General features: G+C 36.3%; 4 protein-coding genes and 1 long non-coding RNA gene across 5 annotated transcripts; 2 read left to right on the top strand and 3 right to left on the bottom strand.

Annotated features, from left to right (window-relative positions):
- The first annotated feature begins 113 nt into the window (after positions 1 to 113).
- On the top strand, positions 114 to 772 carry LOC114515922 (39S ribosomal protein L43, mitochondrial-like). The gene is made up of 3 exons (XM_028535239.1): positions 114 to 208; positions 291 to 397; positions 531 to 772. Exons 1-3 carry the CDS (start codon positions 114 to 116, stop codon positions 752 to 754), a joined length of 426 nt encoding a protein of 141 aa, XP_028391040.1. The 3' UTR covers positions 755 to 772.
- A 208-nt stretch (positions 773 to 980) lies between these two features.
- Positions 981 to 5014, bottom strand: LOC114516289 (clarin-3-like). The gene is made up of 4 exons (XM_028535720.1): positions 4458 to 5014; positions 2422 to 2601; positions 1162 to 2182; positions 981 to 1072 (listed from the first exon to the last, which is right to left on the bottom strand). Exons 1-3 carry the CDS (start codon positions 4738 to 4740, stop codon positions 1911 to 1913), a joined length of 735 nt encoding a protein of 244 aa, XP_028391521.1. The 5' UTR covers positions 4741 to 5014; the 3' UTR covers positions 981 to 1072; positions 1162 to 1910.
- Positions 5015 to 5267: 253 nt separating this feature from the next.
- On the bottom strand, positions 5268 to 9081 carry LOC114516259 (E3 ubiquitin-protein ligase KCMF1-like). Its single transcript, XM_028535683.1, has 6 exons — positions 8556 to 9081; positions 7744 to 7911; positions 7464 to 7603; positions 7205 to 7312; positions 6564 to 6979; positions 5268 to 6292 (listed from the first exon to the last, which is right to left on the bottom strand). Exons 1-6 carry the CDS (start codon positions 8569 to 8571, stop codon positions 6028 to 6030), a joined length of 1113 nt encoding a protein of 370 aa, XP_028391484.1. The 5' UTR covers positions 8572 to 9081; the 3' UTR covers positions 5268 to 6027.
- A 148-nt stretch (positions 9082 to 9229) lies between these two features.
- On the top strand, positions 9230 to 11803 carry LOC114515982 (arylsulfatase B-like). Its single transcript, XM_028535312.1, has 8 exons — positions 9230 to 9474; positions 9811 to 9916; positions 10010 to 10169; positions 10238 to 10350; positions 10475 to 10621; positions 10712 to 10882; positions 11145 to 11314; positions 11426 to 11803. Exons 1-8 carry the CDS (start codon positions 9452 to 9454, stop codon positions 11790 to 11792), a joined length of 1257 nt encoding a protein of 418 aa, XP_028391113.1. The 5' UTR covers positions 9230 to 9451; the 3' UTR covers positions 11793 to 11803.
- On the bottom strand, positions 10506 to 12013 carry LOC114515983. The gene is made up of 3 exons (XR_003686259.1): positions 11808 to 12013; positions 10814 to 10945; positions 10506 to 10592 (listed from the first exon to the last, which is right to left on the bottom strand). It is a non-coding gene; the product is annotated as an uncharacterized LOC114515983 (long non-coding RNA).
- Positions 12014 to 13436: the final 1423 nt, after the last annotated feature.

Raw genomic sequence — 13436 nt, 5'->3', positions numbered from 1 at the left:
CATATTTACTATGTGAAAATTCGGTTTTATTATTATTTTATTTGCTATTTTGCGGGTTTTAATCAAATCAAAAATATTTTTGATTTTTGATTGTGAAGATATTGCGCAATAACATGGCGGTCGCGAATGCCTTTGGTAGGTATATTTGCCAGTTGAAAAGATTAACGTTTAATTTTTGTCCTGTCGGTGGAAGTAGCAGAGCAATGAGGTACTTTGAAACATAAACGTTTAAACTGTTTTGTGAAACTTTACTTTTTCACCCAACGTCTCTTTAAAACTGCTTTCTGTAGAGAATTTGTTGATAAAAAGGTGATAAAATTCACAGAGAGTAATCCAAATATCGCTGTATATATCGTCGAAAGACCAGGGAGGCATCCGCGTATCGTTGCGAATTATTGTAAGTGCACAAAGCATATTTTTAACCCATTTATGAGTATTCATTTCATTGAATTATGCATTCATGGCTTTACCTTGCTTTTGGTATAGACATCTTCAAATACAAAAATACAAATAATATTTTTTCAATTTAGTAAGTGGCAGTAGTAAGGTGATTTCACTCAAAAATACTGATACAAAAGATATAGAAAAATGGATAAATAGGTTACAAAGTGAGTCTGGAAAGAAATTAGAAAAAAATACTCGACGTTGGTACACAGATAATCCTTCAATACAAGGAACATGGACACCATTCCTAAACAACTCACCTTGTCACTTAGATCTTGAAGAAAAAGCTAGAGAAAAACTAGGGATATAAAAGACACTGTTCACATATATTGCATGTTAGTACTCATGTTGTATACAAGATATTTGCTACATGTATATTACACAAATTTTAACATTAATACTATAAAATTTAATCAGCTTGTAGTGTAAATTAGTGTCAGTTGAGCAATAGTTGCCCTTTCTGTAACAATTAGTATGTATGTGTAAACTATGTGTTATAACATTGTGTTGTCTAAGTTATTTCATTTCACTGCAGAGGTTTATTGCAGTTAAACATTATCTCGAGGACATGTACATTGTTCTGCTTTGGGTACATCTTTCATCACTTGATCAACATGCTTTCCACACCCTACAAGGATATTTAACTCCATTATAGAAGCAATATAAGCAAGGAATTCACACATTTTAAGTTCTTTTTGTATAAAATGTGAACCTCACCTTTCCAAGTGATTTTGCCACAGATTCCACATGTTGTTTTGAAGCACATTTTAGAGTAATTAAGTGAACATTCTTTAAGTTTCAATTTTCAAATCATAAAGTTTGTTTTCTTTTTGCCTCGTACCCAGGCTACAGCATCGTACCCATGCGCAAAAAAGGTACACTACAATGTTCTATATAGATCAGTGACTAAGCTGGGTGGATATTATGGTACCATGGAAAAAGCGTTTAAGCGTGTCCCTCCCCCTGTAACATGTCTTTTGGAATGGTATCCAAATGTTTTTGGTGATTTAACGAACTGTCGAATGCGGGTAGAAACGTTGAGGTTGAATTCCTGGAATGATCAATAAAACTGTAACATATATTATACCAACATTTCCTTTCAGAAAGCACGCGTGCCAAGGTGATTAGATAGTGCTAAATATAAAATACTAATTACATGACTGATGGCTAAATGATACCTTACATGATTGCTTAAATAAAAGCATTTTTATATCATGTTTTTTCGGGTTTTTTGCAGCAATAAAAGATATCTTCATTGTCCTCCCTTAGAAGCCTATACTCTACTCTATAGCCTGTGTAGTTCGTTTTCAGCTAAAGAAATATAAAATTTTATTAAATGTCTTAAATACTCAAGGTCATTTACTTTCAAATATCAAAGATAGCGTTTTACAATTCCAGATTCCTCAATACAGAACTAGAAGCTGGTAAAAATCCAGGGCATCCCAGCAGGTTTCTTGCATAATTTTTTAGTAAAGCATCATCCCATCAACATTGCTGGTGGGTATCGTAGTTGTTTTGTTGAAGTAACTCTTCGCTCTTGCACTGTTCAAGAAAGTTAACGTCATGTTTAACAGTGGTAAGAAACAAGCACCAACCAGAATCCAGAATGAAAACTTGAGGGAAGTGTTGTCCTCGCTGTCGAAACCTTTGTCTAGTTCTTCGGTTGTGAGAACGTTTTTTCGTATTTGTTGATGATAAAGCCCCGAGAATAGGCCCACAGCGCACAGCATGAAGAAAACTAAAATAAATTCATATGAAATAATTACGGGATTGTTTTATGTATTTCACCACCAGAGGGCAGAGGAGTTATATCCATATCCACGTAATATTTCAAAAAGAGGGGGACCTTTCTCTAAATCTAGAGTGGACAAGCGGTCCAAACCAACTGGTCATTATTCTTCAGTAAATAGTAATACAAACCCTTGTATCGATTGAAGTGGAATATATCTGAATAAACATAAATCATTTAGAACTCACACGCGAGAGCATTGAAGGCGTAAAGGCCGAGTGAACCAAGGATGACGTATGATGACTTGGTGAATTCGTTGTAAAAACTGAGTCCAGCACAAATTATTAACACAATCCCAGCGACTACCAAGCATCCAATCACAGCGTAGAGGATCTTCAGATTAAAAACACCATCGAATTCCTTGAACACTGCAAGAAGCAAAGATTAAGGATTAATCTGTTGTATAGATTACTGCATGCATGAACCTAGAGTATTGACCGCAAGACACCACATTCTAAAGCTAACAGGTTAGAATGCATTTGAAATTATCTTTGTACAATAACTTATCCCACATCGACGCCATAAGTCTTCTAGTTGACAGGACGCTTTCTTAGATATTCGGCTAAATTAAGGTTGCATGTGGTTGCTTATTTCATTAAATATATTTTATTTCTAATTTACGCAGACCTCGGGCATTTCATTTGGTATAAAATCTCACGCAGTTTAGCAACTTCATCTATATATTTATTTATGATATTTCTAGCCGTATTATTGTTATAACTGGATTGTATGGACTTCCTCATCCAGTCCAGCCATTATAAATACCTTCGAAACACTCATCTCTTACGCTGTCTAACATTCCGACTCTTAATTTTTTACATCCTTCAAACAATCCAAACTTTTTCCAACCCGTATCAAAAGTGACAAAAGCCGATTGATTTCCTTTTGGCGATCGCCGCTTAATCTTGCAATGGACCCAGTCTTCACTAACGAGAGCGAATATTATCAAACCAATGGCGCAAAGAGCAAGTACGCCAGCAAAGAAGAACAATGAATTTCTTCGACAAATTTTGCCCATCTCAACTACAGAAATTCACGATCGCTAAACTAAAACACCAAAGACGAATTCCTGTCGTAGATCGCCAAAAATGCTCCCAATTTAAGATAAAGTTAGCCCTTAAACGATCTTTCAATTTGTTTGCTTTCAGAAATGTTTTTTAGGTTCACACTGACAATAATGCTTCATTTGAATATCTGATTCTTGTAACTTGGTAACAGTCACAGGTTTGTGTACATAGAAAATCTTTTCTATGGACCTGTTTAAGTTTGAATAATCATTATCTAAAACTATTGTTGAAATTAGCTCTGATCAGCAATCATTCAGTTCAATAGAGTTATCACAAAATATTTTTTGAAATGATGAGATGGAGTTTATTCCTTTGAGCAAGGGAAGAAGACAGTTTTGAAACTATTTATCAAATTTCAACAATATACGTGCGTTTCGTCGGTTCCATGCATAAATCATCATACGTAAGACATAATACCGAACTAATGTAGTAATACCATTCGTGCCTTAGAAATCTCTAGTCGGCCAACTGAGTTGAGCTAACCTCAGGCTCAGTCACACAGTTTGAATTCTGTATCGTGTGGAACTTGCAGTACAGGGAAAACTTGCGAATAACACGGATTCATTGAAGCCAATTACTAGTAAATTTTTGCTCGCATCAAGGCGTTAAATTAGGAATGTGCCCACATTGAATTACTGTTGTGAAACAAATTGAAGAGAATGATATTTCAGTCGATAATTGAGGATGAATGGAATAATTTCAACACCTGAATAAATGAATAATTCATATCCTTCCGCGGTTATCAATAATAGTCTTTTATACCTTACGATAACTTTTTATTGAGAACATTCCGCGTTTCATTGTAGTTGTTGTTCCGCGTTTCATAACTGAAAAGCTTAGGATCCTGACAGAAAACTCAAGAAATCAGAACAAATCTAAATATTCATGCTGGTTTACATGATTTTCAGCATCACAAATATTCCTCAGCCTAACTTGCCTTGAATTGAATAACAAATTTCTTAGTGTCAGACGACAAATAGTTTACTTAAATTTTCCAGTTGAAAGCCTATGAAACAAATTATTTCTCCATCAATTCCACGTCACCTGTAACTCGCTTGTGAAGAACTAAAACTTATTTACCTTCCAGGCAACTAGCATTCCTCCATCTCTTGAAACACATTCATTAACACATTTTATGTTCCGCTAAGGCAACTTACCATCAAAATATTCCTTCCTCAATCCTTGATAGTCCCCGGAATATGACTTCTCTTTGTAACCTTTGAACAAACCAAAATAAGTCCATCCAGTCTTCGCCAGAACTTGTCTTGCTCCGTTCACTTGTATTGTGCGCGTAAAGTTTGCCTGAACCCAGGAAGACCAAGGACGAGTCTCTGGTTTATGAGGATCATTTATCAATACCGTCACAACAATCGCAGCTGTAAGAAGTGAAATAAGTCCTGATAGAAATGCTAAGCCTTTTCTTCGAAAGATTTTACTCATATTTACAATAGACTTGTTTGTTGTCAACAAATATTAATCCAGAACTACACTTGTATGTTTGCCGAGCATTTATAGTCCAGTCTTCCAGTAAATATACCTTTACCAAACTTTCACCATATATCTTTCAAAGCCGAATATGACCTCAATAAAGCAAGGTATAAAACCGTTGCTAACGTATTTTAAACTACAGTTAGAACAAAATGATCTAAAATGAAAACATACGCGGCAAGTGGTTAACCTCGCAAGCCAGCTGCTAAATACGGCTCTTGAAGTCAGCAGGTGATTGGACAATTGAACATATCCTACACAAATTTCTCAGCCCCCGTGGAGTTTAATCAACGTAAATTTACATACGTTTACATGCTTTAAGCATCTCTTGTACAATAAAAACTACATGTTTTGACTCCAAGCATCATTATTGAAATTTCAAAACTGCAAAAAGGTTTGAAAAAGTTCAAATGAAGATTTTAGACCTGTTGTGAGAAAATATATGTACTTCTAGCTTTGTCTAAAATAAACTCAAGATTATGGTTCTGTACATTTTTTGTGGCGATTGCTAAAGTATTAGAATGACGAATTTTACGCATTAATAAAATCTGCGAGACAATGCATAGAATGAAATAAAACAGAATGATAATTAAGTACTAAAACTTGGAGAAAATGAAATTAAAATCAGAAATGCATACAAGATTCTCAAACATTTGTGTTACAAATCACAACAACTGTTTTATGACATTTTGTTCAATTTTCCTACAATATTTACTCTTGTAGCGCCGACTATCATTTGTAAAAATATCGCAAGTGTAATAAATCAAATAATGTCGTGATAGAGCTCGTAACCAGGGCTACCTGCTAAGCGCACGCTGCTTCGCCAGAAAGTCCTGGGGATAAGGTTTCTTACAGTGAACCAGACTCAGACAGAGACGCAACCGACAATCACGACAAAAAATTAAAAAAGATACTCCCGCACACTAGTTAGATAGTTCAAAGCAAGTCATTTACACGCTCTATCCTCCCTTGAGCGATTGTCCCGTGTTCTCAACTTCTGTACGCATCTCAATGTTGATAGAATTAGATTTGGGTCATTATGATACCAAACTAATTTCATTTATTAACCAGGCACCACTTCACATTATTGCCAAGGGTATTCCTAGTAAAATCTTTGGATCATGAAACCTTAAAGATTTCTTGATAAGATTATACCTTGCATTTCAAACATTGGTATTGGAAAACGATAAAACATTTCCTATTTGACCTACAAATTCTATTTTCCTTGTAAGGAAATGGTTATAACTCTTTCTCTTCCGCATCGTCTAGACTTATCAACTCTAAATCATCTGAAAGTCGTTCATTTTTCACTTCATCTCCTCCTGGTGTATCAGAAGCAGTACTTAGTAAGGTCTGGTCCTCAATGGGTAACAGTTCATCTGGCCGTGCTGACGTTACAGACTCGAGGGTTGACACCAAGAGATCTTGAACAAAAAGACTCCTGGTTGCTCGTTGTTCCTCCACTTCAGACATTTCGTTCGCCTTTAGTTCACTGTCGTAACATCTTTAAACAAGACAAATACATTGAAAACTATCGTAACATTTGTTAACACGAACCAAGGAAACATATTTCCCCTTCTTCAGCCACTCAAAAACCTACCATTCTATGGCACTTCAAACCTGATTTCCACAGAAAAATTATTTTCAAGGTACGAAGGGAGCGGAAAAAATGCTTGCTGCAAAGCAGGACATATCCCCATGGATACAGACTTACCCCCAGTTATACCTGACTGGAAACTTAATCTAGATTAGGCAATGATCTCAGCCAATCTCACCTTGTTAATAGAAAAGCAGAATTTGAAGAATTAGTATTCTCATTTCGAGGTGGCTGTGAAGCTTGCGCTGCTGAGCCGACTGCTGAATTCATTGGTCGTCTTGGCAATCTTTCTAATCTTTCTCTAGTCTGTTGCACTTGTTGTCTTTCAAATTGTAATTGTTGTTGCAAGAGTTGTAGTTGGGATTGCACAGACTGCTGGGATTGTTGCGCACTTCGTCGTACGCCGGAGAGCTGCGACAATAACTCAGCAATTGGATCGATTGTATCACGAACATTTGCAGGGTTAGAAACGAGTTGCGGCGTTGTTGATGTCGAGTTTCCTAAACTCTGATTGGTTGCTCTCCTAGCACGAGCTTGCCCCAGGCTCCTGCCGCCATGAAGAATACGTCTGACTCGACTCCCTGTTGGTTCATCGTGAAATGAAGTTAAGGAAAAATTGTTGAAATAAGTCTTTTTTTCACCATGTTTGAGGTGCCTTCCCTAAGTAGTAGTTCAGATACAAACCACGACAGCTTATTGTAGAATGATACCTACACTGCACCAGAACATTGAAGATATCTTTCTCAGATAGTTTGGACATAAACTAAGATAGCTTACTACCATATATATAAATCACAGTACTTTGAAGTAAAAGGATATGAAATCTCTTATTGATTGTGATTTATGTTCCATTGTCAAATGAGCAATGAAATCATCAGTTACATGATTCGGGTCACCACGCGGCAAAGCAGCACACACAGGACAAACCTAAATTGATACAATACATTATTAATTGACACATTATATTTATTGATACAATACTTCATTAATTGATACAGTATCTCTAATTGATACAACACTTCATTAAATCATAGAGCATCTTTAATTGATACAATATTTGATACCAGAGGAAACTTACAACTTCAGAAGTGGAATCTGGGTGTTCTGCTGTAACATGTTCTGGTAAACCACTCTCAGTTAATCCAAGCTTGCCACAAAATGGACAACAAAATGATTGAGGTTGATCCACAGTTAATGCTTCACCACCATAATAAAGCTCTAAATTATTACAAACAGAACTGCTCAGGTACATAAACTTTCTAACGGTAAGCACAAACACTGTTCAAGAAAGCACTAAGTGCGAATGATACAATAAGACATCTGATATGTCCATCATAATGCAGCCATTTTTAACATACCAAAATCGGTTCTTGTTAAGATACATTGCATTGGATGGTCCTTGGTATGTCTTGTGGTTGATGCACCACTGTCATAACACTGAGCGCAGAGATCATAGTCATAACATATTAAACATTTGAATCTCTTCCCATGGAAATTATTCTTGCTGCAAGAGTCACAGCTTACACCTGATGATGAAACATCAAAAAAATTTGTTAAAAAGTATGCAACAATATTTTCAAAGGAATGACATGCCTCTTGTGGGCTAGATTTAGATTGATTATCAGGTACTGAATTAAGAGAGGTACCAATATGCAACTGATAGTGAAAGCATGGGTCTGTCATTAGACAGAATCAGACACTAAAGTTTTCAACTCAAAAAACCTGGTTGGCTCAGTTCCCAATAAGCATATTCATGAAAGCTGTTTTCAATTGCTTAGTGGCAAAGCAAGGAGATAAAATGCATGCAAAAAAAATCAGGACGTGAAAATGTGCATCAATAGTTTCCAATACTTTCTTTCAACTAAAATTCCTTCTTTATAACTCATGTGCTAATAAGGTAATAGCATACATTTCCCCAACACATCTTCCCAACAAATACACTGCATAAATTGCAGAAGTAATATTGACTAGAATGGCAATAAATATGAACTTTTTATACTACATGAGCAAGGAAGTTATATATGCAAGGAAGTCTGGTTTGGTCATTCATAAAGAACAAACTATATTGATAATTGGTAGTACACTTCAATAAATATCTTAACAATTAAACCACAAACGTTGAAAAAACAAACGGAACAGTACGATTCAATGCAAGAAAACAATATATTACCTTCGTGTCTTGACATCTCGACCACTTGTTTGGTAAAATATCACAAACATTCACTAGTTTTGAATATTCCAAACTCTATAAACATCAAACAAGCGGTACTTTGACTTGTAATTTCTCACTCTTTTCGCCTTGCCTGGTGACTTTAAGCGATATACAGTAATGTAGAATCTAGATGTATCTGCTCCGCTGTCTGAAAATGTTATTTTCATAGCAGAAAGCGAGTCAAAGGTAAAACCATTTTCGATTTATTTTCGTTTTGGGAGTTTCGAACCGACATGAGACATGTCCCCGCGCGAGGATTGGGAACAAGGATTCCCAAGGATTTTCCCAGAATACATCACGGCAAGTGAAAGAAACGGGAAATTGATTAGCATTTCTTCCGCGATGAATACTGCAATTTCACTAGGAAATATGGCTCGTTAGGAAAAGAATGTTTCCTGTACTCCTAAAAATGTCCGTGGCTTTAATCTCTCAAGCTGCATCGTAATGAACATTTTACATCTCGTTGTTTTTTCTGGATGGATGACATTTTAATGTCAAAACGGCGGGGTGAATAGGATAGGATTAACTATTTAAAATAGTTAGTCCTATCCTATGTACCCCGCCGTTTTGAATTCTGTAAGACGACCTTCTCCTGAAATAACCAGCCACACATGCGGGCTACACACAAATTCCTTTGTTTCCTCTGAATGAATCGATGCAAAACAAACATTTCAAAACAAATGTGTCAGTTAACTTTGAAACAAGCAGGTAGTACAAGTAATTAATTACCGTTTGACTAGCATTTTCAAACATTTTTATAATGTCGCTGTTTTATTATTTTACCAACTAAATTGAATAATTGGGGAGAAGAGTGCTGAAAACTCTTCTTCGAACGCGCAATTAGAATATTAAAAATGGAAAGAAGTCTTTTTCTTCGGTAAGTTTTAAATATTAATGTTCTTATTAGTACGTCTCAGTGGTAAAAGAGGTCAGAATAATTCAATGTTTCCGGCGTCATGGGGATAAGTAAAGTTTTTGTAAAAAACCGATTATTTCTATGAATTGAATTATAATTTATAAAAAGCATGGCAGCAATTCAAATGAAGTGAATCCACTGCAATACACATGTAAATAAATATCTTTTGATGTCGTCTTCAATCCAACTGAACCAAATGCAACCACCAGCAGTTGTATCAAAATAGATCAATTCAGTTTAGCCATTATATAAACTAATGCTAAGCTCTAATCATGCGCATATTCACTGAAACTTTAGGTTTGTTGTATCAATATTGCTGTTGAGTTTGCTATCAAGTTCTGCTAAGAAATGCAAATCCAACTCCAAGAGACCGAACATAGTGGTTATCATGGCAGATGATTTGGTAAAGTAGTTCGATCATTTCGACTCAAGCAACATCGAGGCAATTTTTAATTTCCAAAGTCCGACGCATCTAATGCAATATTCATCTTTCTAGGGATGGGATGATGTCAGTTTTCATGGCTCGAACCAAATTCCAACTCCGAATATTGATAAACTAGCAAACGAGGGAGTGATTTTGAACAGTCACTATGTCTCACCAACAGGGACACCCACTAGGGCTGCACTTCTCACTGGAAAACACCCGATTAAATTAGGTCAGTCTTTTGCGCAGAACGATCGCCGCTGAATCCGACCAAAAATCCAACTATTCTTTCCGCTGTAGGTCTTCAGCATGGGTCCATATTCAGCACTCAACCATATGGCTTGCCTCTGGAGGAAATAATACTTCCACAGTATCTTAAACCACTTGGTTACGTTACTCATGGTGTAGGAAAGGTAAGGATTTAATTCATGTTGTTAAAGCCGCTACGGAGGGTGAATCCCTTTACACAGCAATTCCAGCTGTGAAGTTATCTCACGACTGTAAATACGCTGATATTCTTGTAATATTTCTTGGCAGTGGCATCTTGGGTTTTTCAAAAAGCAATACACGCCGGAGAAGCGAGGATTTCACACATTTTTTGGCTTTTATAACGGTCAAGAAGACTATTGGAACCATAGAGTCCATCAAGAGTATTCTGGATTAGATTTAAGACGAAATGGCAAGGTTTGTTAAATATCTTGAGTAGAATACACTGACAATTTACCGTCGTAATAATGGGTCAAAAAGTCAACTATTAATTTTATTTATTTGTAGATAGTTGAAAATCAAAAAGGTCATTATGCTACAGACATGTTCACAAAAGAAACTATTCATATCATAGAGAAGCACGATACAGAAAAACCGTTATTTATATACCTTGCACATCAAGCTGTTCACACAGGAAATCCTGAAGATCCATTGCAAGCTCCAAATAAACTTATCAAGGTGAAGAAACTCAGCTTATACCGAATGGTTCTCTCAGATTCCTCTCCATGTTAATCCATATTACTACAGGGGAAAGAAAAGCATAGATTTCTTAGTAAATCTCTTGATCTTAATCTACTACCAGAAGTCTATCAAGGATAATCTCTTATTGATCTAGTGTTAGGAAAGAGGAAGATTAAACTAAATCCACTCTAATTGTAGGTTAAGTATTCCAGACGCCCAACTATCCCTCTTTTTGTATTGATAAAATACTTTCTTTCAGAACTTCATGCACATTCCAAACAAAGAACGAAGGACGTATGCAGCAATGGTCAGTTCACTGGATGAATCCATCGGCGAGGTAACCAAAGCATTGAAGAAGAAGAAAATATACGACAACACCATTATCGTGTTTGTCACGGATAACGGAGGGGCGCCAAACGGAATGGAAAGGTAGGAGGAACGCTTGTGAGGTGAACTTTGCGGGTATTCTAATTTGTTAATCGAAACACAGTTATTCAGAGTCAGAGATTCTCAATTGTCTTTCCTCAATATGTTCCATAGAAATTGGGGCTGCAACTATCCCCTTCGAGGAGGCAAACATACACTATGGGAGGGAGGTGTGCGTGGTCTAGCGTTCGTACACAGTCCCCTCTTGATTGACAACAAACGAGTTAGTGAAGAAGTTATGCACGTTACTGACTGGTTACCAACTCTCTACCACGCGGCCGGCGGAGACTTGGATAATTTCAAGGTTAAAGTGGATGGATACAATATGTGGGATATGATATCATTTAGTAAGCCTTCCCCCCGGAAAGAAGTGCTCCACAATATAGATCCAGTCACTAAAACTGCTGCAATCCGGATGGGGGAATACAAGTTGATCGTGAATCAAAATATGAATTACTATTCATCGTGGTTTACCAGGTAAAGTTTTCATACTTACAATCGGGGTTCCGCTGATGCTATTTCAATGATGATGATTGTTTAGAGAAGAGAAGAGCTTCACGTTGCAACTAAAATGAGGTGTTCCCGAACGATCACGATGTTGTTAACTTTTCTTTACCAAACACGTTCATCTGGTATTTCTTCGTTCAGAGATTCCAGTCGAGACGAGATCCAGACGATGATTTCAAGGTTCTAAAGATGGAAGTATTGTCTGGAGCAGAATTACTGTGCACAAAGTTTGAAAAAAGGGATTCAACCTTCGACTGCGATCCGTCCATCTCACCGTGTCTATACAACATTGAGACAGGTATTCAACACTCGATCTCGGACTTTTAAAAGGTGTTTTCGAGAAACATCCGTTTAAGGGGGCCCGTATCCGTGTTCGTATTAGAGACATCTTTATGAGAAAAGCACCTGCTTTAGAGAGATGTTCGTATTTAGAGACACCCGTATTAGAGGAGCATCTGTATTTAGAGAGATTGTACTCACGTTTTTATGACGCTGGTTGTTGAGTTTGATTATTCTATTTAGATCCGTGTGAATACGACAACCTGTTTTCTCGAAAGCAGAAAATAGCCGCAGCAATGTTTAAACGGCTGATTTATCACCAGCAACATGGTAGAGCAGTCTATAATCCAGATCGTGAGGCAACTGCTAATCCTAAACTATTTAATGGTACCTGGTCACCTTGGCAAGTGCTGGAAAACGATTACTTTCAAAAGAAAGCCAACAAGAACATTCCATATCCACACAACAAATGTTATAATGGAATAAATCATGTTAAAAAAGAACAAACATCCAAAAAATCATCGATTCCTGAAAACAATGTCAGAACAAATGCTAAATCATTTTTGGATGACCTTTTTATCAAGGTATTTAAAAACTGAAAAATGGAGAAAAAAAATTGTAACACAAAGTTGTATTTGAAATATGACATATGACTCAAATTAGTCATTATGACACAGGCTTTAAGCTAATAAAATAAAATATTTCTCCCTTTGATCTTCAATTATTACATTTATTAAGGATAATTAATGTTACCAGTATGACCATGGTGGTTGCTTAATAAACAGTTCTGGTGAGGTGGTAACATTCACTGGAATAGTAATTATGGCTCCATACATTCCCTCAATCTTTAGAGCATCTTTGATATGTTTACTGCAAGATATAGGTGCACTTGAAATTCAACCCCATTAAGTGTTTATTCAAGTGTTCATTTATTCATAGAATATAAAAAATAATCAATCAAATTAAGTATTGCAGCTCTTCAAACTATAGCCATAATTTACCTGTCCTTTGCCAACATAAATCCAGCAGGAATATTCACTTTTCTATCTGTGTCATCTTTGATCATATTGACAGATACTCGATCATTATTAAAATTATTATCTGCTATTAATACACCAACTGCACCAGCATCTTCTGCATTCTTCGCTTTGGTTAAAAAGGAACACTCTCTTTAAAGAAAATAAATATTTCCTTTAGAGAATAACAGAAAGTAGACATGTCCCAAACCTAGATACGCTGCGAAACTGCATGAGCAACCTTAAATGTTTGAGAGGTGTTTACTTACCCACGCTCAACTAAAGCAATAGATCCTGAGAGCAAATCTTTATTTTGAATATCC

This window comes from Dendronephthya gigantea, unplaced genomic scaffold, assembly GCF_004324835.1.
Source record: "Dendronephthya gigantea isolate DGI-Jeju-01 unplaced genomic scaffold, DenGig_1.0 000005F, whole genome shotgun sequence".
In the NCBI taxonomy this organism is placed as follows: Eukaryota; Metazoa; Cnidaria; class Anthozoa; order Malacalcyonacea; family Nephtheidae; genus Dendronephthya; species Dendronephthya gigantea.
The sequence above is the reverse complement of the archived record's forward strand: the minus strand, read 5'-3'. Positions and strand labels throughout refer to the sequence as shown.